General features: G+C 44.4%; 1 protein-coding gene across 5 annotated transcripts in view; it reads left to right on the top strand.

Moving 5' to 3' along the window:
* The first annotated feature begins 5,006 nt into the window (after positions 1–5,006).
* The window catches only part of LOC141917766 (importin-11-like), a 167,007-nt gene continuing 147,595 nt past the window's right edge, over positions 5,007–24,418 (top strand). For 2 of the 5 annotated variants that reach the window (XM_074811212.1, XM_074811216.1), the window contains exons 1-3: positions 5,007–5,063; positions 5,864–5,934; positions 24,108–24,251. In XM_074811212.1, the coding sequence (XP_074667313.1) occupies positions 24,114–24,251 (138 nt within the window). In that variant the 5' untranslated portion in view covers positions 5,007–5,063; positions 5,864–5,934; positions 24,108–24,113. The other 3 variants (XM_074811214.1, XM_074811213.1, XM_074811215.1) reach the window with 3 other exon arrangements.

Here is a 24,418-nt window from a genome sequence, read left to right on the forward strand (position 1 = left end):
AGAGCATGCTCCCTTATTTTTAACCAAAATTTATGGGGGTCAGGAGCCCCTATAGTCACTGTTACCGGTTGTATCGTAAGCAAATCATCTCTTCCAGGCCCCTTAATTGGGATTGGGGGGCAGTAGGCGGTGGTTGATCAACAGGTCCCCCCTCCGGGTCATCAGATAAATCTATTAGTAAACATCTCGATGCTTTGGGGCGTGTCGGCGACTCGGAAGAGTCCTCATCAGAGTCCTCATCGGCAGATAGTGGACATGTGGAAGGGGCTCGCGGCTTTTCTGGGGGTGTCTCAGCCACAGCTGTAGGATCCGTCTGAGAATCGGATCCACTAGGTGACCTGGCATCGGCTGCAGCTGCCGTGGCAGTCCAATCACTTTTTAACTGTTTCAGGGAATCATTTACCAGTTGCCATGTAGTTAAAGATGATGCAGCAGGGACCCCATTCCTTTTGCACCAAATAAGGAAAGTACGTATCACCTTTTCCTCATATTTGATTCCCATCTTCTCCAGAATTCTTATCAAAATATATAAAATAGACTTTTTCTCTGCAGAAATTTTCGCCCCCATCTTAGTCCCCAGCTGCTCACCTTCTCTCCAGGTGCCTTCAGTTACTTGTCTGGACTAGTCAGCTCACCTCTGCCGATCGTAAAGTTCAGCTGGGCTCCGCTACCACCGCTCAGCTTCCGCGGTCCTCGCTCTGTCCCAACTCGAGTTGGGATTTGCACGTCGGGGTCACCAGTTGTAGCGGCCAAAATAATGAGTCAGAGTGTTCTTTTTTCTTTCTGCAGGGCAGGGGCCATCTTCTTTCTTTATTCTCTCTTTTCTCTTTTTCCAATGGTACATACTTCTGCTCTCGCCAAAGCTCTTACTTCATCATTAGCAAATCAGCAATTAGACAGCTATCAACCTTTTCTCCTATCAGCATCAGACCACTCTAACACGCGCTGTGCAGACCAATCACCCTCTCGTTCACGCGCTGTTCTTACAGTAGCAACTTCTCACAGCTCAGCACTTTCCCACAGCTCAGTGTTGCAGCTGGCCGTTGTTTTTCCCTGCCACCTTGGCACAACTCGGCAGTTTCTGATCTTTCTCCCAAGGCCTGTTTCTCCTCAAAGCCTTGCTGCTTCTCAGGGGCTGCACAGAGCTGACAGGCCGATGTCTCTCCCACAGTAGAAGACAGTAAAAACCTGAGGGAGAACAGATAACGAGGGGAAGGAGAAAAGAAACATTTTTAAAATTTCTCTAGGTCAGAATATTCAGCGTTATGCTGTTGTATATAAACAGCTAGAATTATTTCTTCTTTCATCAGTCCTGGAGGGATCTCCCTTGTTCTAGTAACTACTATCTAATGCAAACTTTATGTTTCAACCTTGAAAAAAATTATTTAAAAGGTGATTCTCAGCAATTTCTGGCAATAAAGCAACAGGATGCACTAACTCACTAACTCCATATGACATAAATGGTCTATCAGTTTATAATCTGAAACTATGGTTTATAATTAAATAATCCTTTATTGTTGGTACACAGTATGGGTAAGCACTTTGTTGTTGCTGTTAGAGTCCAAGTGCACAGGAGGAAACAGACTAAGTTGTGGGGCTACACTTGCACACAGTAACTCCTTATCCATTTATACAGAGATATCTGAGAGTCCAGCCTATGGATTTCATCAGGTGTCAGGGGAGGCAGCGGGTCTGCCTCTAGTCTGATTGAAGAAGAATTTAACCTTGATGAGATTCCAGTGTATCCATGAGAGGCCGGAAAGTCCCGAGAAGTGCCATGGAAACAAGATTAGAGAACTAAGATAAGAGGAACTGTCCTGATGACTAAGCTGAGAAACTATTACCCAATCATGAACTGTTAGTTACTAAGTAAACCAATCCTGTATGAACACCTACTTTGAAGAAGGTTATAAAAAGGCTTGTTAGAACAATAAAGTAGCCATTGTAGACATTTTGGCCATTTTACACAATCTGATGTTTGTCGTGTCCGTCTCTACTGCGACAATCAGGTACTTTTTCAATATTTGATATTCCCCAAAATAAACAAACAACAATCAAGTTGTTACTTAACATTAGACACCTGACTCGGTGTAAAATTTTATGTGAATGTAAATATCAGTGTCATGACTTTAACCCAGCCGGCAGCCAAACACCATGCAGCTGCTTGCTTACTCTCCCCCACCCAGGGGATGGAGGAGAGAATTGGAGGGGTAAAGGTAGGGCAACACGTAGGTGAAGATAAAAACAGTTTAATAATTGAAATAGAACAATAATAATAATAGAAAATACAAATGGGTAATGAACAATGTGATTACTCACCACCTGCTGACTGATACCCAGCCCGTTCCCTTCTAGCAATCCCAGAGAAGCCAAGATCCTGAAACCACAATCCCAGAAGAGAGAGAACCCCCACCTTCCCAGCTGACCCTCCTCTATGTATTGAGCATGACGTTACATGATACAGAATATTCCATTGGCCAATTTGGGTCTGTTGCTCTGGCTTTGCTCCCTCCCAGCTTCTCGTGCACCTGCACACAGGTAGGACATGGGAAGAAGAAGGAAGGGGGGGACATTTATAGTGATGGCATTTATCTTCCCAAGTAACAGTTACACATGATATAGCCCTGCTTTCCTAGAGATGGATAAACACCTGCCTGCTGGAGTCCAAGCCAGATCAGGGGCAAAGAGAGGAGTTCATTGCAATGTTAAACCCTATAACCTGGCCCAAAGGGACCAGGGGTGGAGATTGTAATGGAAATACCTTTAAATTGTTGTAACCCGGGATTTGAGTTGCATGTTCTAGGAATTACTATAGCAGGAACCACCTGACCCAATGGAGGACAAGCCTTACAAGGAGCGGTGCAAGTGCAGCAGTGACCCGACCTGAGCTGGCTTTGGTGCCCAGTAACTCCATGCAACACACCACCTCTCCTGTCCTGAGTGACCACCATAACGGATGGAGCCCATTTTGTGGACATCTGTGGACATTTATGGACATTTTACAGACATTTCACTGGGGTGGTCCATAGACTGGGGAACAATATCTGTATTGTATCAAAGGATGGGAAGGAGAGTGGTGGTTAATGAGGATGTATTGGATAGTGTGGGACCTGAGCATGTGTTGCAGAGGCTCTCAAGATAAACAGACAATAATTAAAATTTATTTTAATACAATCAAATGGCACTCCAGCAATCATTTACAAACAGCAGATCCAAATGTCCATGAGAGGAAAAAACTATCACTGCGCAAACTCCTAGGATTTAACAACAATCCAAAACGCTCACTCACTCGCCTAAAAAGTGAGGGCTCTCAACCTCAAGGAATTCCTTTGGGCAGCGTCCCAACCCAGGTGGAGAGTCCTCAACCACAGCATGCTGCTCCAGAGGAGACTAGCTCAAAATGGCTCCCCCAGGGAATGCCATCTATACTCAAGCTGAATCTGATCTGTGGTCAATATCAGCCTTTATCAGCTGAGGGCCCCAATTACCATAAAGCCCTGAGAAACCACCACACAAGGTCACCAAAAAAAAAAAAAAAAAATCAATAGCCACTATATTTCAGCAACCAGGAAGCTGAAATTTTCATTGTTGGGTGCACCTGCCACAGCACGATGTAAAGAATATGAAATAAGGGGTGAAGAATGTGCTCATTTTGGTTGGGATAGGGTTAATTTTCTTCATAGTAGCTAGTACAGGGCTATGTTTTAGATTTGTGTTGGAAACAGCTTTGATAACACAGGGATGTTTTTGTTACTGCTGAGCAGTGCTTACACACAGTCAAGGCCTTTTCTGCCTCTCACCCCCACCCCACCAGTGAGCAGGGTGGGGGTGCACAAAAGTTGGGAGGGGACACAGCCAGGACAGCTGACCCCAACTGACCAAAGGGATGTTCCAGACCATATGACGTCATGCTCAGCAATAAAACTGGGGGAAGAAGAGGGAGAGGAGGATGGTCAGAGTGATGGCTTTTGTCTTCCCAAGTAACCGTTACACTTTCCTGGAGATGGCTGAACACCTGCCTGCTGGTGGGGGGTGGTGAATGAATTCCTTGTTTTGCTTTGCTTGTGTGTGTAATTTTTGCTTTACCTATTAAACTGCCTTTATCTCAACCCATGAGTTTTCTCACTTTTACTCTTCCAATTCTCTCCCCCATCCTACTGGGGGGGGGGGGGGGGGGGGGAGGGGAGTGAGTGAGAGGCTGTGTGGGGTTGCTGGCTGGGGTTAAACCACAACAATCATACATTTGTACTACAGCCCCTTCACATTATTCTTCCCCATCATTATAACTGTTCAGAATAATCACCAAATACCTAAGTAAAACTGTCAAAAGGTTAAATTTTCTTCAGTTATTTTTAATCACTTACACACCAGAAGAAAGCCATTATCCTGATTTGTTGTGAAATACACAAATGAAACAGTAAATGGTTGTGAGGGAAGCCCAAGAGCCCTATTATTTTAAAACAGGGAATCGCAATTAACTCAGCCACGGTTTCACAGCTGCGCTGCACCTAAGCAGTATGGCAGCCCAGGTTTGCATACCACTTCCCCGCGCGAAGACTGCACGCCGGTAACGTCTCCTAGCGGGCCTGAGATGAGCGGTAGTGGCTCACCTCATGGGCCGTTATTCAGTAGCCGTGAACCCCAGCCCACTGCACCACAGGCTTAAGCTCGCTTCTCCGGGACGGCTGAACAGCAAGATCGTCCCTGGCGGAGATAAATAGATACTAGGTGTATAGCTCCATCCACCCCGAGGGCCGGTTGCAGCCCCACCACTCCTTATGGAGAAACCCTCCTCCACCTTTCTACCTATCGAAGCTACTAATGTTAAGTAGCACTGCGCATTAGGCACACTACCCCAAATGTTCGTCTCCAGCAGAGGCACACGCACACCAGAAAGTATACCAACCTCCCTCACCCTCTGTTTGACAGCATCCACACGCGCCGTCATAGGGAAATCCAGCTGTGTGTCGCTGGACGGTGATGTAAGTAGCGGCACGCCGGAAGAGGTGGGGTGTTGCAGTAGTAGTAGTTGGTTCTGGCTTGTGATATGAGCTTCAGAATAGGTGAGGCCGTGCGTACTTGGCCTGTTCTGTGCGTAGTGCTGCTAACCGCTGTCGGTGAGCCGCGCTCATTGACCCGCTACCACTGCCTGGGAGCTTCACCGCTATTGCGGGCCGTCCTTTTAGGGCTGAGGGGGTGGCGGCAGTGGTGCAGGCTCGGGAGCGGGTGGTCTCCCGTGTCCCTCGGGGTGGCGGCGCGACGCGGAGCCGGTTGGTGCTGGGTTCGGATGGGCGCCGCGCCGTGCAGGCGGATGGTAGGCCGGGGAGAGGGAAAGGGAGGGAAAAGTGGTTTTGGCTTAGAGTAAGGTGCAGCTCGGAGGAAGGAGCCCTAAAGTTGGAGTGCACCGAGTGATGCTCTTCCTGGCCGCTCTTCACCCGTATAAATAGGCTGTTTGCTTACATCTTTTGTGTTTTTACTTGAGCTATCAGGTGCTGTTCCGTGCTAGTGCAACATTGCTTTTATGTTGTGTGTCACTTTCTGTGATGGCTTTTCTTGACCTCAAAAGATAAGACAACTTGGCTTTGTGTTTTATATTGTTTGGCAACGGCAAAGTGTTTTCTCTGAGTCAGAAGAAGAGAACTGTTACCTAATTCCAGGGAACTATTTCCTAGTTTCTAATTGAAACAGTTTTCAGTCTGGGTATAATCGGTGAGAAGGCATCAGAAGAACGTGAAGCATTACACTGTGTGTTTTGTTTGCCAGAATTTGTTTAGTTGTGGTTTTGTTTTTGTTTTTGTTTTTTTTTTTGTAGGAAAGGGCAAGTATTTGTCTTTCATTAAAGATGGTTATTTTCTTCTTATAGGTTTTTGAAGAACAGCAGCTGAAGTCTTACAGGAAAACAGATTCTTCTCTAAATCAAAGGCAGGGTTATTGGTGAGTTATTTCTCCAGTTTATGTTACCTTAGAAGACAACATACGTGAAATGTAAGAACATACCTCTGCGTCCAATACTGATACCACTTCCAACTTCTGCTACTATGTGCTTTGCTTCCCTTGTCTCATAGGTCAAGTGATGTCTGTAATGTATTTGCTGTGGCTTTCAAATTGGCATTGTCACTTGACACTAAGGGGACAGACAGGTTCTTTTAGGGATCCTGGGCAGAACAATGATGGCACTAAATTGCAATTACAATTAAGGCTTTATTTTCTTAACAGGATATTATGTTTAGCATAGCACAGAGTTTATGATTAGAATGGCATAGAATTTCTACAAGCAGAATCAATATAGTACAATTTATAAGCAGTGTAATACAGAATTTATAATACAACTTATAATTTCTAACCACCTGGACCTTCTGAAGATTGGGTCAAATCTCAATACATGGTTTGCTGTATCAATATAAAAATTGTAATTTAGATGCAAAAATCATATAAAAGAATACGAGTCAGTCCTCAGAGGAAGCAAATGATGATGGAGGTGCCACTGGAGGGTTAGGGGCCTCACTGTCCAGCAGCAGTCCCCCACTTAGGGCTTGTAACTGCTTAATTTTATAGATATTGCTCTGTGCTGTTACACTTCCCTGTTCTGTGACAGGGTCATCAACAACACCTGGTTGGCCAGGTGCTTGGGACCTTCAAGGCCAGTAAGGGGACCTTGAGGCCAGGAGGGGAGGGGAGGAAGAAATCTGTTTGGTTTGTGTACTTGGTTCACAGGACTTTCAGGGCCTGATAAGGGAACGAATACATCTTTGAAAATAGCATGTACCTTATGGGTTTTGACTTCTTGAAACTTCATTTTAATGCTAGGCTTTTTCATCGCTGTCTGCTTTTCTTCTCTTATTCTTTCATTGTACCATTCTGCAGAAGGGCATTTAGTACCATATATATAAATGACATAATAGAGCTTTTGGTTGTCTAAGCTTTACATATAAAATTTTAAAACTGTATCATCAGAAGCAGGTTTTAACTGTGGTGAAACTGAAATGGTTTAAAGCAGTTTCAGAGCATGAGGGCAGACTGAAACTTGAATTTCTATTTCAGCTGTTGCACAACAATTTGTTATAAAGCATTGTGTCCTATCTTTTTGAAAGTCTGTTAAAAGGAGATGAACAAGAAAGAAGTCAAAGGAACAAGACTGTTCTTGTGAGACTGGTCATCCTATAAGCATACTATTAAACATTAAAAATACTCTTGTCTTTGTGTATCCCTTTGGCTTTCCCTATGTCATCAATACTGAACCATATGATGAGAGTTTCTTCTGAGCTGTATCCAAGCGAATTCCTTGGAATAGTCCCACTTTTTTTTTTTTTTTTACTGCTTGTTGTTAGGAGTTTTTGGTCAGTTTGGTGCTTTCCATTTAACCTAAAAGGCCGTTCTTGTCCTCAATATTTTACAACGTAATCTGAGTTACTTCCCTAAATATTATTGTCAGCCTTGCTCATTGCTGTCCTTTATTCCTGCGTTCCACCTTCTTAGTTTTTGTTCTTTTATCCCTTGTGTCTTGTGCATGTTGATTTTTTTTTCAGACTTAGGTTTTAGTTTCAGTGTTGTATTTTTGTAAAAATAAATTTGTAGAAGTTCTGTTCCTCTGTTTTTGACAATAGCAATATGAAAAAAAGCACCCATAACTCTTTTCTACTTAGACTGTTTTGTCTTCTTTAGTATGGCTTAAATTGGGCAAAGTATAGACAGCCTTGTTCATTTACATAAAGAAAAATGAATCTATTGTTTCTTAAAATCTTAGTAATGACTAACATTAGTCATTAGTGTAGTGGTGTTTTGGATTTAGTGTGAGAATAATGCTGATAGCGACAACTAAAACATCAGTGTGTTAAGTAGCACTTATCCTAAGGTAAGGATTTTTCAGTTTCCCATGCTCTGCCAGTAAGGAGGTGCACAGGAAGCTGGGAGGGAGCATGGCCAGAACAGCTGACCCAAACTAGCCAAGGGGATATTCCATACCATACCATGCTCAGTATATAAACTGGAGGGAATTAGCTGGAGGGGCAGAGTGCTGCTCAGGGACTGGCTGGGCATTGGTCAGTGGCTGGTGAGCAATTGCATTGTGCATCACTTGTCTTCTCTTGGGTTTTATTTCTCTTTTTTTTTAATCTCCTTTTTTCATTACTATTATTATATTTTATTTCAGTTATTAAACTGTTCTTATCTCAACCCATGAGTTTTACTTTTTTTTTTCTGATTCTCCTTCCCATCCCACTGGGAGTGAGGAAGGAGTGAGTGAGTGGCTGTGTGGTGCTTAGTTGCTGACTGGAGTTAAATCAGGACAAGTTTATAGAAGGCTGGAGAGGGGTTGGTATAACTACTAACTGTTCCTGAAATTGACAGTATCCCTAAAAGCAGTGCTAGTATGTTATGTGAACATCAGTACAAATGCTAGCATTCATGTTACTTGTGTCTTCAGAAGGTGATTCCATAAGTGGTTCTTGTGGCTTTTCAGAATGGAAACTTTTTCCCATTTTTCTTAAAACAAATGCGCTGGAAAAAAAACCCAGCCTTAAGTTTCTACTTGAACCTCCCAAACTGCAGTTTGTAGCTTTTGCCCCTAGTTATATAATCTGCTGACAAGAAGTGTTTGGTTCTGTTCTCCTTGTAAGTGCCCTTCAGGTAGTGTGGTGGGTTGACCCTGGCTGGATGCCAGGATTCCACCAAAGGCGTTCTATCACTCCTCTCCTCAGTTGTACAGAGGAGAGAAGAACAGAATGAAAAGCTCATGGGTTGAGATAAGGACAGGGAGAGATCACTTGCCAGTTGGACAAGGGCAAAACAGACTCAGTTTGGGGAAAAAGTCAATTTAATTTATTACCAATCAAATCAGAGTAGGGTAATAAGAAATAAACCCCAAATCTTAAAACACCTTTGCCCTGCTCCTCCCTTCTCAGGCTTAACTTCACTCCCAATTTTCTCTACCTCCTCCCCCTGAGCAGCACAGGGGGACAGGGAATGGAGGTTGTGGTCAGTTCATCACACGTTGTCTCTGCTGCTCCTTCCTCCTCATATTCTTTCTCTGCTCCAGTGTGGGGTCCCTCCCACAGGAGACAGTCCTCCACAAACTTTTCCAATGTGGGTCCTTCCCACAGTCTGCAGTTCTTCATGATCTGCTCCAGCATGGGCTCCTCTCTCTCCATGGGGCCACAGGTCCTGCCAGGAGCCTGCTCTGGCGTGGGGTCCTCTATGGGCTGCAGGTGGAGATCTGCGCCACCGTTACCCTCCCTGGGCTGCACTTTTTTTTTTCCTTGAACTGGGGAAAGGGAGAACAATGATGACAAAATTGAAGACAATATTCTAGAAGCAGTCTCAGCTGCTGCTGAGTAAGGGGAATAATAACATCCCTAGAGCACTTGCCCCATTCCTCTTAATGTAGCCCAGTATATAGTTTGCATTATTATTAGTGAGAACACACTGTATTTTGGGCGATATATTTGTCACTTTCCTTCTAATTTCAGAGAATCTTAACTGAATCCATTCTTGCACCTCATTACAGTGGGGAAAAAAATTTATTGAATGCTTTACAAGAGATAATAAACAATATACAAAATTAATTGTTTGGATATGAGTTGTTATACTGGATTCTTTGAAGTCCAGAAAAAAGTGAACTTTGGAGGATGAAATCTTTTGTTCCCTTGCAGGTACATAGCAGTCTTTGTTTTGTTTTCATAACTGATGTGAATCTAAAATTTGGATGTATTTCAGTGTTATGGGAAAAGTACATGCATACACTCCTTTGGCTTTATCAAAAGGATTGACTCCTGTACTGGGTGTGGCTGAGCCGGAATTGGTTTTCCCCTGTAGCAGCCCCCATGGTGCTGTGTTTGATGTTGGGAGCTGGCAGGGTGTTGATAGCACCCTGGTGGTGTGGCTACTGCTGAGTGGTGCTTACACAGCACCAAGGCTCTTTCCGACATTTCCCCCCCTCCCACAGTGGGACGGGGTGGGCAAGATCTTGGGAGGGGACACAGCCAGGACAGCTGACCCCAACTGACCAAAGGGATATTCCAGACCATCTGACGGCTGCTCAGTATAAAGCTGGGAGAAAGGAGGAAGGGGGGGGGTGGGGTCACCCTTGGTCCTCCGAGGCAACCCCTCCGCGTATGGGAGCCCTGCTTCCTGAGAAGGCCCGACATTGCCTGTTCATGGGAAGTAGAGAATAAATCTGTTTGCTTTTTTTGCTTCCGTGCATGGACCTTTGCTTCGCTTTGCTTATATTAAAACTGCTTTTGTTTTACCCACAAGGGTTGGGGTTTTTTTCCTATCTTATTTTCTTTCCCCTCTTTGCCCTGTTGAGGAAAAAAAGGGGAAGGGGGGGAAGTGATAGAGTGACTTGGTGGGTACCTGGCATTTAGCCAAGGTCAAACCACCACAACTCCTCAGGAAAAACATTAAACCAGTATGGCAGAACATTCAAGAGACTTGGACTGTTCTCTGAAGTAAACTGTGTATGCAGATATTTCCTTAGAAAGGAAATTTTAAGGACTGAAGAGTGGAACAGGAGAAGTGGGTCTTGGATCTTTGCAAGAGAAAGGAGATAAAGGAGTTTGGGAGTGGGAATGGAAGTGCAGGACATTGGATGGTAATAACGATGAGATGCTATTGGTACTTGTGGTTTCTGAAGATACCACTGTCTCATTGTGCTGAGGGGTGGCATTTGATGCATTGCATATCTTCTAGGAGTAACTGAGCTTTCTCCTCCATTCCTCCCCACCCCCCCGGTCAACTGAGAATATGCTGTTGTCTCGGTTCTGCACATATTCAGTGGGATCTTGGAGTGTAGCTTTTCCTTGTTGTGTGTGATTAGGCTCTTTTCTGTCATACAAGCAGAAATTCTGGCATGGCAATAGAGCAGTGCTTGGATTTGCAATTAGAAAATGTTTAACTCTGTCAGCTGAAGGGATTGCTTTCTCCTCTAGTGTTAAGATTGATTTTTGTGAGAAAAGAGGGGTTGCTAATACTGCAGTGTGTGAGCCGGCACAGGCAGGACGCAGGAACAACCACAAACCACAGATGAAATGCAAAGCGTAAATTTATTCCCATTACCTTGCGACTTGAGGGATCTCCGCAGCAACACCCAAGCAGAGGCACACAAGCGGGGACGCAGGCACTGCTGAGCTCGGCCCTTGATAGTTAGGGCAAGGAGAAGGGAAAAAGAAAAAAAAGAACCCCGGCCTGCTGCTTTCTCCTGTATATATCAGGGATTTTTGCAGGCGTACTTTTCCACTGTGCTTTGATCTTTCCCACAGCAGGGCAGGAATCTCAAGGATGTTCAATAAGGTGCCTCTGAGTCTCTCACAGGCCTGTGTTATCTAAACACAGACATTCTACCCATCAAACACACCGAGCTAAACAACAATTAGTGCGATATATGTGTTTTTCGGCACCCCAGCTACAAGTCACTTGAGTGTGTTTACAATCCTCCTCGCCAATCTTCTGTTGTATTCCCACACACAGCATTCCATTTCACTGGGAAGGGAGATACCTAAATGCGGCTACTCATTCACTCTTAATGTACTGGTAAGCACCCTAGCATAAAGTTACGGATCTCCCAATAGTTGTCAAAGTGTTTATTAAAACTGCAGTTAGGTGAACACCTTAAGCTGACATAAACCAGCACTGCTCCTGAAGAAGCAGTGCATCTGTTGCACAGTGCAGAAGCTGCTTTAGTATGTTCTGCTAGCTTTTTTTATGCCTAGCACGTTTATCTGTCTAGCAGCGTGGTATGGAAATGATTGGAGAGCTGTCCTGGTTTGAGCCCAGAGGGCAACTGAGGACCACGTAGCAGCTCGCTCACTCCTTCCCCCTCGGGGATGGGGAGGAGGAAATAAAACAAAAGGCTCTGGACTGAGACAAGGACAGGGAGGGATGACTCGCCCATTATGGTCACGGGCAAAAGAAAGACTCGATTGGGGGAGAAAAAGAACATCAATTTAGTTTGAACACCACCTCCAATCAAACAGAGTATGACAGTGAGAAATACAATCACATCTTAAAAACACCTTCCCCCCCCCCCCCCCCCCCCATCCCTTCCTTCTTCCTGGGCTCAGCTTTGCTCCTGATTTCTCTACCTCCTCCCCTCAAGTGGTGCAGGGGGTCAGGGGATGGGGGTTGTGGTTAGTTCATCACCCATTGTTTCTGCTGCTCCTTCCTCCTCAGGGGGAAGACTCCTCACACTCTTCCCTGCTCCAACGTGGGGTCCCCTCCAAGTCCCGACCTTCTTTGGGTTCAGCCCCCTGCTCTGGCATGGGGTCCTCCACGGGCTGCAGGTGGGCATCTGCTCCACCAGTGACCTCCATGGGCTGCAGGGGCACAGCCTGCCCTCTCGCCACGGGCTGCAGGGGAGTCTCTGCTCTGGTGTATCTCCCCCCTTCCCCCTCCTCCTTTCTTCTAGTGACCTTGGTGTTTGCATAGGTATCTCCCTCACAACTCTTTATCACAACTCTGCTTCCTCTCAGTTTCCCCCTTCTTAAATACGTTATCACAGAGGCACAGCCACCATCACTAATTGACTCGGCCTTGGCCAGAGGTGGGTCCAACTTGGAGCCAGGGGAGCTTCGAGAAGCTTCTCACACTGGCTACCCCTGTAGCACCTCCCCCACTACCAAAGCCCCACCACACACAAACCCAACACAGGAGCTTGATCCAAACAAACCTGTTGATTTTCCCTACCCCCTCCAGCTTCAGGTACTTAATGGGTACAGGGACAAGCAAAGGATGGTACTATTTATTTTGGTGACCATACCTGTTTATATCAGCTTAACTTATTTGTAGTTAGCTTAAACTGCAAATATGAGTTTTGTGCATTGGTTTGAAATAGGGTTTATTTTTTTCTTTTTATATTTTAAAAAAAAGGAAAATGTAAAAAAACAGGCTGTAATGACTTATCAGAAGAAAACAGAAACAGCTTTAGAGGAATTTCTTAAATGTAAAAGCAATGGACAGCTGCTTGTGTTACTGATTGTCACTGATGTGTAATTAATTTGAGTTGATTTTTGGAGATTTTGATAAGGAATGATTAGGACTAATCAATTAAATGGAATCTCACAGAAATATCATTTTTTGTAGAAGATAGTGGTGTAATGTTTTAAGTAGTCATAGAGATGTTGTGTTTAGTTAAAAGTAACCATACAACCAGTTACGCTGCTAGACGAGGTACCATTGTTAGACTGTTTAGTAAGGATGATTTATAGTCCTGGAGACCAGGTGTTTTAAAAGTTGTATTGTGAAAAGTTGTATTGTGCACATGACTGGAAAGGGGTGGGAATATGAAAATGAGTTATGGGAGTTAACATGTTTATGTATGAGAACTTGATTAATATGTATGACTGTATCCTATATAATCAGCATGCTACATGAGTTAGGTGTGTGCTGTTGGTGAGAGACTCCCCTGCGCACCCGGCCATTAATAAAGGAGTGTCTGCTTATCTACATCACATGGGTGTCGATAAGTTCTTTATCCCGTTGTTCTGTTGTGTTTAAGTTCTAATGAAAATCCCAGTCGTAATGAAGCATTATTGCCATCTGTGCATAGTGCCATTTGTATTTGCCATCCATGTATCAGATGCTTTTCTAGGCTTTTTTTTGCCATCCAAATCATATAGAATATGCTATTTCCTTAAACATTTTACTTTGTTTATAAACTTTAGATAAGGATTGCTCCATCTTCAGGGACATTATTCCTTTTATCTTGGATTTTGTTATTTTGCTTGTGACAGCCTCATCCTGTGTTGCGTGAAGGACTACTGTTTACGTGAGGTTAAAAGGCAATTGTGCAAATTCATGTAAGACTAAATCTGTTGAGGGCTATTAAATTTAAATTCCTTTGTTTTTACTAGGAAGTCCCTGATCTGCAGTTTTCTGGAGAATGGGAGAGTATTCTTCAGAAATATTGCTAGAAGATTGTCCTGTTCTGACCTGGGCATGGGCATCTTCTATGGTCTTTGTTAGAGACTGTCCTGGTTTCAGCCAGGATAGAGTTAACTTTCCTTGGGCTGAGAGAGAGCACAGCTGGAGGGCTGGGCCTGAACTGGTCATTGGAGTATTTCATATTGTGTACATCATGCTCAGTATACAGGTGGACATATATATAGAGGCATATATATATATAGACGGATATATATATATCTCCTGCTCCCGTTTTGGTTTCTGGGTTGGCGCAGCGGGATTTTCTGGTGTGGTCGGATTGCTGCTGCGGGGGGGGCGGGCTGTGTACCGGTCACCACTTGGTAAGCCACCGCTGCATTTTACCCATTTTGGACTTACTATTGTTACTGTTGTTTTTTATTACTGTTACTAAATTTTTTACTCAAGCTACGAATTTCTTTTTTTGTCCCTCCCCTATTTCACTGGGGGCGGGGGGGAGAGTAAATAAATGGCCTCGTGGTGATTGGCTACCAGCTGAGTTCAAACCACAAAAGTCTTTTTGGCACCCAGCGGGGGGCTTCTCGGTTTGAGATAACGACAGAACAGGTAATAATGTTTATTGCTTGGCTCCTTAAGATGTTATCACCTCACTGGCAATATGTATTTCCCATGCTGTTGCTCACAGTCCGTGAGAGTGGGATTAAGATTTTGGTTTTGCTGTACTATGTGATGCTTATCTATGATGGGGTGCTGTCATCAGCCCTGGGGCTATTTACAGCTGTGTTTGAGAAATTGAGGAATTTCAAATATCCTTGGAATGTTGACATTTACATGGTCATCTTCGTGCTAGGAGCTAGTGTGTTCCTGCATGTGGTTCAAGTTTTGTTCAGGGTTAAGCAACTATTTAAGAGTATCACAAGGAAATCTACTCCAAGGTTGGAGAATTATGAGTGGCTGGGGGTGTGGGGTAGCCTGGGCAAGTACCTAGGACAGTGAGCACCTCCAGTGTATTGGAACTTCACTCCTGCACAGGTGCAGAATCCTGAAGAACTAGTGAAATATTTGGGAAAAGTATGTTGTCACCCGGGTAATTCCAGGGAGGCACAGCTCACTGCAACATGCTGGGGCCTGGCCCATCCCCTACCGAGTGCTATTAAACACTGTTCAGCACCCTCAAGAGGAAGAGAAGGGCTCTGCACCTGGTAACCAAGTAACAGAAGCTGCAGCCACTACAAGCCCGAGGACAGGCGCTGCAGCTGAACCAGAGAACCAACCCACGACAGTGTCAGTTGCTCCCAGACAGAAGAAGAAATACACAAGAAAATCCCCTCGCAGTGTACAGGGTGAGGATGAACCAGGCCCATCACGAGAACAGGAGGAGGCAGAGCCAGTGATAGTCACCCGATCCTTATCCCTGAGTGAGTTGTGAGACATAAGAAAAGATTCCAGCCGCCATCCAGGTGAGCAACTCGTTACCTGGCTGCTGCGGTGCTGGGATAGCGAGGCCAGTGGCATGGAACTAGAGGGCAGGGAGGTGAGGCAGCTGGGATCCCTGTGTAGGGAAGGGGGCATTGACAAGGCCATTGGAAAGGAGACACAAAATCTCAGTCTCTGGAAGCGACTTCTGTCAAGTGTGAGGGAGAGGTATCCCTTCAAGGAAGACTTTGCATGTCGACCAAGTAAGCGGACCACTATGGAGAGAGGCATTCAATACCTGAGGGAGCTAGCTGTGCGGGAGGCAGTTTACTATGACCCAGATAATGCACGGCTACCCACAGATCCAGATGAAGTCCGATGCACCCGGCCCGTGTGGAGGAAGTTTGTACGGAGCACACCCTCATCATATGCCAGTGCATCAGCAGTAACGGACCGGAGAGACGAAGAGGGACCAGCAGTGGATGAACTGGCTCGCTGACTACGACAATATGAAGAAAGTCTCTCTTACCCCCTCGTTGCAGCTGTGGAGAAATTATTTCATGAATTCCAGCAATTTAACGAGAACATGTCCTACTCCCCACCTGCACGGACCAGAATCTCGGCTATTAGGAGCAGTCGTTTCCCTACTCGAGAGAACCGGTACACACCACGGGGGGAGCTGTGGCATTGCCTGCGTGACCATGGAGAAGACATGAAGAAATGGGATGGAAAACTGACCTACCTCCTAGAAGAGCGGGTATGTGAGCTGGAAGGAAGAACAAGTACAAAACGGGGTTCTTTTAGGAGAAATGCTGCTCCAGTTTCCAGTAATCAAGTGCCCAAACGGAGCACAAAGGTCGACTTTGCTCATGATCCTATGAGAAGAACTTCTGACTTGTATTTACAAGAAGTGGGTGACCAAGATGAGGCTGAAACCCGTGCACACCACACTAACCCATTTGTCGTTAGCGAGTATTATGACCAACATTAGAGGGGCCCTGCCTCCAGCCAGGCGGAGGACAGGGACAACAGAGTTTACTGGACCGTGTGGATTCGATGGCCTGGCACATCTGACCCTCAGCAGTATAAGGCTCTAGTGGACACTGGTGCGCAATGCACCCTAATGCCATCAAATTTTTAAGGGGCAGAACCCATTTGTATTTCAGGAGTGACAGGGGGGTCTCAACAGTTGACTGTATTGGAGGCCGAGGTGAGCCTAAGTGGAGAAGAGTGGGAAAACCACCCCATTGTGAGTGGCCCAGACGCTCCATGTATTCTTGGCATAGATTATCTCAGGAGAGGGTATTTTAAGGACCCAAAAGGGTATCGGTGGGCTTTTGGTATAGCTGCCTTGGAAACAGAAGGAATTAAACAGCTGTCTGTGTTACCTGGTCTCTCAGAGGATCCTTCTGTTGTGGCATTGCTGAGGGTTGAAGAACAACGGGTGCCAACTGCCACTACAACCGTGCACCGACAGCAATATCGCACCAATCGAGACGCTGTAATCCCTATCCATAGACTGATTCGTCAGCTAGAGAGCCAAGGAGTCATCAGCAAGAGGCACTCCCCCTTTAACAGCCCCATATGGCCAGTGCGAAAGTCTAATGGAGAGTGGAGATCGACAGTGGACTAGCGTGGCCTGAATGAAGTCACGCCACCGCTGAGTGCTGCCGTGCCAGACATGTTGGAACTGCAATATGAACTAGAGTCGAAGGCCGCCAAGTGGTACGCCACGATTGATATTGCCAACGCATTTTTCTCCATCCCTCTGGCAGCAGAATGCAGGCCACAGTTTGCTTTTACCTGGAGGGGTGTCCAATACACCTGGAATCGGCTGCCCCAGGGGTGGAAACACAGCCCCACCATCTGCCATGGACTGATCCATGCTGCACTGGAACAGGGGGAAGCCCCAGAACATTTACACTACATCGATGACATCATTATATGGGGTAATACAGCAGAAGAAGTTTTTGAGAAAGGGGAGAAAATAATCCAAATCCTTCTGAGAGCTGGTTTTGCCATAAAGCGTGGTAAGGTCAAGGGACCTGCACAAGAGATTCAGTTTTTAGGAATAAAATGGCAAGATGGACGTCGTCAGATGCCAATGGAGGTGATTAATAAAATAACACCTATGTCTCCACCGACTAACAGAAAGGAAACACGAGCTTTCTTGGGTGTTGTGGGTTTCTGGAGACTGCACATTCCAAATTACAGTCAGATTGTCAGCCCTCTCTATCAAGTGACTCGGAAAAAGAATGATTTTATATGGGGCCCGGAGCAGCGACAGGCTTTTGAGCAAATTAAGCAGGAAATGGTTCATGCAGTAGCCCTCGGGCCAGTTCGGACAGGACAAGATGTTAAAAATGTGCTCTACACTGCAGCCGGGAAGAATGGCCCTACCTGGAGTCTCTGGCAGAGAGCACCAGGGGAGACTCGGGGTCGACCCCTGGGGTTTTGGAGTCGGGGATACAGAGGATCAGAAGACCGCTATACTCCAACCGAAAAGGAGATACTGGCAGCATATGAAGGGGTCCGAGCTGCTTCAGAGGTGATCGGGACTGAAGCACAGCTCCTCCTGGCTCCCCGACTGCCAGTGCTGGGCTGGATGTTCAAAGGGAGGGTCCCCTCTACACACCATGCAGCCGATGCCACGTGGAGCAAAAGGGTTGCATTAATCACACGATTAGGGAGCCCCAGCCGTCCAGGAATACTGGAAGTGATTATGAATTGGCCAGAAGGCAAAGATTTCAGAATGATGCCAGAGGAAGAGGTGACACGTGCTGAAGAGGCCCCTCCATGTAATAAACTACCAGATAACGAGAAGCGATGGGCCCTGTTTACCGATGGGTCCTGTCGCATTGTGGGGAAACATCGAAGGTGGAAAGCAGCTGTATGGAGCCCCACACGACGGGTTGCTGAAGCTGCTGAAGGAGAAGGTGAATCGAGTCAGTTCGCAGAGGTGAAAGCTGTCCAGCTGGCCTTGGATATTGCTGAGCGAGAAAAGTGGCCAGTGCTCTGTCTCGCCACCATCCATTAGTCAGTGTAAAATGCCCTGTGGGGGTGGTCACAGCGGTGGAAACAGAGCAACTGGCAGCGAAGAGGCACACCCATCTTGGCTGCTGAATTATGGCAAGATATTGCTGCTCGGGTAGAATCACAGAATTGTCTAGGTTGGAAAAGACCTTGAAGATCATCCAGTCCAACCATCAACCCAACATTAACAGTTCTCAACTACACCATATCCCTCAGCGCTATGTCAACCTGACCCTTAAACACCTCCAGGGATGAGGACTCCACCACCTCCCTGGGCAGCCCATTGCAACGCCTAACAACCCCTTCTGGAAAGAAATGCTTCTTAATATCTAGTCTAAACCTTCCCTGCTGCAACTTGAGGCCATTACCTCTTCTTCCATCGCTTATTACTTGGTTACAGAGACTCATCCCCAGCTCTCTGCACCCTCCTTTCAGGGAGTTGTAGAGGGCGATGAGGTCTCCCCTCAGCCTCCTCTTCTCCAGACTAAACCCCCCCAGTTCCCTCAGCCACTCCTCGTATGACCTGTGCTCCAGACCCTGCACCAGCTCCGTTGCCCTTCTCTGGACATGCTCAAGTCATTCAATGGCCTTTTTGTAGTGAGGGGCCCAAAACTGAACACAGTAATCAAGGTGCGGCCTTAGCAGTGCCGAGTACAGGGGCAAGATCCCTTCCCTGTCCCTGCTGGCCACGCTATTTCTGATACAAGCCAGGATGCCATTGGCCTTCTTGTCCACCTGGGCACACTGCTGGCTCCTGTTCAGCTGGCTGTCAATCAACCCCCCCAGGTCCCTCTCTGACTGGCAGCTCTCCAGCCACTCCTCCCCAAGCCTGTAGCGCTGCTGGGGGTTGTTGTGGCCCAAGTGCAGCACCTGGCATTTGCCCTTATTGAAACTCCTCCAGTTGGCCTCAGCCCATCGCTCCAGCCTGGCCAGATCTCTCTGCAGAGCCTCCCTACCCTCGAGCAGATCAACACTCCCACCCAACTTGGTGTTGTCTGCAAATTTATTGAGGGTGCACTCGATCCCCTCGTCTAGGTCATCAGTAAGGATGTTATTTAAGATGTTATAATAGAGAATCTGATTGTGAAAGTATGCCATATAGATGCTCATGTACCCAAGAGCCGGGCTACTGAAGAACATCAGAACAACCAACAGGTGGATCAGGCTGCCAAGATCAAGGTGGCTCAAGTAGATCTGGACTGGCAACATAGGGGTGAACAATTTATGGCTCGCTGGGCCCATGACTCCTCAGGCCATCAGGGAAGAGATGCAACATATAGATGGGCTCGTGACCAAGGGGTGGACTTAACCATGGATGCTATTGCACAGGTAATCCATGAATGTGAGACATGTGCTACGATCAAGCAAGCCAAACGGTTAAAGCCCATTTGGTATGGAGGACGATGGTCAAAGTATAAATATGGGGAGGCCTGGCAGATTGATCATATCACGCTCCCGCAAACTCCGCATGGCAAACACTATGTGCCTACAGCGGTGGAAGCAGCCACGGGTTGGTTAGAAACTTAGGCCGTGCCCCATGCCACTGCCCTGAACACCATTTTAGGCCTTGAGGAGAAAGTCTTATGGCGGCATGGCACGCCAGAAGGGATTGAGTCAGATAATGGGACACATTTCTGAAACAACCTCATAGAGGCCTGGGCCAAAGAACATGGCATTGAGTGGATATATCACATTCCCTACCATGCACCAGCCTCTGGGAAAATTGAGCGATACAGTGGGTTGCTGAAAACTGCACTGAGAGCAATGGGGGGTGGGACTTTCAAACACTGGGACGTGCATTTAGCAAAAGCCACCTGGTTAGTCAATCCCAGAGGATCTGCCAAGCAAGCTGGCCCTGCTCAATCAAACCTCCTACATACCGTGGATGGGGATAAAGCCCCCGTAGTGCGCATTAGGAATATGTTGGGGAAGACCGTCTGGGTTACTCCTGCAGTGGGTAAAGGTAAACCCATGCGTGGGATTACTTTTGCCCAAGGACCTGGGTGCACTTGGTGGGTAGTGCAGAAGGACGGAGAAGTCTGATGTGTGCCTCAGGGAGATTTGATTTTAGGTGAGAACAGCCAATGAACAGAACTGTCAAATAACCCTGTCATTGCAATTGGTTTCTCGCAACATCCCTGTGCCACATCCAAAGCCTCCTGCTCCACCGACTGAGCCAACTCCACCTCATTCCTCAGCCTTATAGACTGTCATGACAGATGGAACCCGAAGTTATGGACTAAATGAACTCAGCAGACATTGTGGAAGGATGGCCCATAGACTGAGGGAATGGTATCTGTGAGACCTGGGAAAAAGGGGTGGTGATTCCTTAGGATGGATTTGGAACCTGAGCATGACATCAGTGGTATGGAATAAGGGCTGGAGACTGTCCTGGTTTTGGCCAGGATAGAGTTAACTTTCCTTGGGCTGAGAGGGAGCACAGCTGGAGGGCTGAGCCTGGATCAGTCATTGGAGTATTCCATGTCATGTGATGTCATGCTCAGTATATAGTTGGATGTGTGCTCTCTCATTTCTTTATCGGTTTCTGTGTTGGTGCGGCGGTATTTTGTGATGCGGTTGGGATCGCTGCTGCGGCGGGAGGGCTGCGTACTGGTCGCTGCTTGGTAAGTCACCGCTGCATTTTACCCCTTTTGGACTTTACTGTTGTTAGTGTTGTTTTTTATTACTATTACTAAATTTTTTTTATTCAAGATATGAATTTCACCGGGCCGGGGTGGGGGGAAGTAAACGACTGGCCACATGGTGATTGGATACTGGCTGAGTTCAAACCACGACAGAGTACTGGAGTAAATGCAAGTTGTGAGTTGATTTGGGTTTGTTTTGGGTTTTTTGTTGGGGGTTGTTTTTTTTTTTTCTTTTAAAAGCAGTGGCTGCTCTGTTTTTTCAATAAAAATAGAAGATTTTCTAAGAATGAAAATAATTAATAGAAAAGAAGCTTTGAGAATATTTCTGTGAATTTTTTTTTGTCATCTTTAGATCTGCCAGCTAATTATTTTGAAATAAGAAAATTAAAAATGGCCTCATGGTTTTTGTGTTTGTATTGTACTAACTTCTGTAAGTCATGTGATGGGAACGTTTTTAGGTGAAGTATTTAAATTTTTATTAGCAGCATCATTCCCTGGTGGGGGAACCTTCCTTGTTTGCATCAGATTTGAATGTAGCTGAGTAATCATTTAATTTAGCTGAAATCATCTTAGTTTTGTAGTGTGAAATCAATTGTCACATGAATGCTCCATAATCTGTTTTTTCCCTCTCTCAAATGAACATATCCTTGCAATGGATCTTTAGCAAGTATTTGGGTATGTGCTGCAGATTGACTGTTGCTGCACATGCAGTTTTCCTATGGCAACTCATTATTTGAAGAACAGTGTTCTGCAAAGGCCTAAAATCAACTTTTCTGAAGTTGAAGTTATTTACCATTTTGTTTACACACACATACACTGCTGGTTTACTAACTTTCAGAAGTTGTCTCTTTGATTTTCATCTAATAATCAGATTGATGGTCTGCTATTTTTTTTAGTTGATTAGGTGCTTCAGAATTATACGTTATCAGGTCTTGGTTGATAAGTGTAAGATAAGAATATATGTCTTTAGAAATACAGTAATTTTACTTTTGAATGGAAATTAAGGAAATTATAACATGTACTGTAGTTTTGATCTTGCAGGAATTGAGCTATTATTTCTTCCTTAGTGCAAACTCTATACCTACTTCTGTTATGTTTTTTTCCTGTATCCTTCTTTTCCTTTCTTCCATTCCTTCATTATCATTTTATACCAGAAAAATCTGAATATATCTTTTATTGCTGCTTTTCTTGTGTGTGTTTAATTTACTCAAGTTTTATGTGTGTGAATATGGAGTTCCTATTGTGATCTTTACAAGTTAGCCCAGTGTTTTTCAGTGTTGTCATTGCATTGCTGCCTCTTGGCCAATTCTGGCTGAGCAATGATGCAGACAGCTTAAGGTACTCAAGATGTCAAAATATCTGCAGAAAGAAAAAAATTGAAGATATTGTACCTAAATACCTCTTTTTTCTGCCTGTCATGTCAACAACATTATTTACAAATTTATTATTTCATTATTATTTTTAGTGTAAAACTTAAGCTAGCAGGACTTTCTAGTATAACATCGAAGTCTTGCCTTGACATCAGTTCTTCGTGCTGGGCACTATTACTCATAGGGTAAACCAGTCCCAATTGGATTTTATAGTCTAAATCAGGGTCTTGGTTCCCTGGAAATTAATGGTCCTCTGAGAAGTGAGCTGAGAATTTGAATGTTTAAATTTGTTATGCAAAGGTCTCATAATCATAGGAAGTTTTTAGAGCATCTGCAAGTTGATAAGTATTGAAATGACTGATACAAGAAGATATGCAGAAATAGAAGGTAGATTGGTTTTGCAGGGCAGATAAAGCAGAGAGATGAAAAGATGAATCACATTAGTAGTATAAAACAGGTTGAGTTACTTGTTCTGTTCAATTATTGCTGTAAAGAGAGATGATTTTGTAGTTAGTTTTGAAAGTACTTTTTTAACCTTAGGATATTGAATTTTTAGTCTGTTTTTGTTGAGGATGATTGGAGACTTACGAATTATCATATTCTTAGATTTATATATATATTAATTGTGCAGGACTATTACTGATATAAAGGTCTTTAATTTTGTTGCTTGTTTTGTTGTTAGGATGGTTGTTTTTTTTCAAAATAATCCAAAATTTTAAACATGTATCAGAATAATATTTAATTTCTGACTTTCTTACCATCACCCTAACAATTTTATATCTTTTTCTTTTTTTTCCTGAAGGTTGGAAAGATAAACTTTTTTTAGTGTTAAACAAAAGCAAATCATCAAGCCTGTTTGTAGAAGAGAAATAAACTCTGCTTGGTTGTTTATTTATAAAACTTTAATCCATAAATATTTTAACATATATCTGTATTATAAAAAGTTTACATAGGTTATAAATGGAAGATTTTATAGACGGAAAACCAGTTTTAATTGTCAATTTTCATAGTTGGTTTTATATACGTTTCTCTTTAATTTGTTGTAATGCTGTTTCTGCAGTCATTATCAGTGTAATCTCTGTTTATGTCACTTTGTGAGCAATGTTTTGTTTTGTCTTTATAGAGTACAAGAATGTATTTATATTGGGAATTAGGCAATTGGTATTCTCAGTTCAACTGATTAGCATTTTGTATGTTAAATAGATAATGAAGGAATACATATATATTGAGGAAAATTCCATTTCGTTTAGGACTCTAATTGTGAAACTCTACAATTCATCCTCTTTTAAATTGATATAAAATGTCTAGATAGATTTGAGCTGTAGAATTTAACTATCTGAAATGGGTCAGTTCCTGTTTTGGGGAAAAACTATTCAGAAAATAAAGCAATGTTAATACTCTGCCTCAGCCTCATGGTTTGCTCTGCCTACAGCTGAAGTTATTGCTACTTGTGGTTTTGTTCCTAGTTTGCTGTGCTTCACAGAGAGGTAACTAGTTTAAATCAGTATATTTTCTGTAATTCCTCAAATCTTGTAAATGTGCTTGTAATGATAGACTTAATGCTTGCTTTTTCTGCTGAGAAATTTCTGAAAGCAAGATAGTTTAATCACTGTACCTTGACACTGCCTGTGAGTGGGTGCAATACTATCTTATACAGTGTAGTCTAATGAAAAATTAGTTGGGGTGTTTAGATAATGTGAATGGAAAATACCTGTCTATATTTGCTGTCTTTTTTTCTTAAGTGTTTTTCTTCCTTTTAAAATCTTCTCAGATTTTCATGGATCTCAACAGTACTAGCACTATTGTTTTGCGAGTCTTGACCCAAGCTACTAGTCAAGATACTGCAGTGTTGAAACCAGCTGAGGAACAACTGAAGCAGTGGGAGACGCAGCCAGGCTTTTATTCAGTGTTGTTGGTAAGATACAGTGAAAAGTGCTATTATATAAATTTTGAGTAATTTTGAATGTGGCTTTCTAGAATACTGTTGAACCATGACCTCTGGCTGAGAGAAGCTTTGAGCTTGTATATACCAAGGCAGTAACCACCTTTTCTTTATTGTGGAGGGGATGCATTCTGACAGTT

This window comes from Strix aluco, chromosome W (assembly GCF_031877795.1).
Source record: "Strix aluco isolate bStrAlu1 chromosome W, bStrAlu1.hap1, whole genome shotgun sequence".
NCBI lineage: Eukaryota > Metazoa > Chordata > Aves > Strigiformes > Strigidae > Strix > Strix aluco.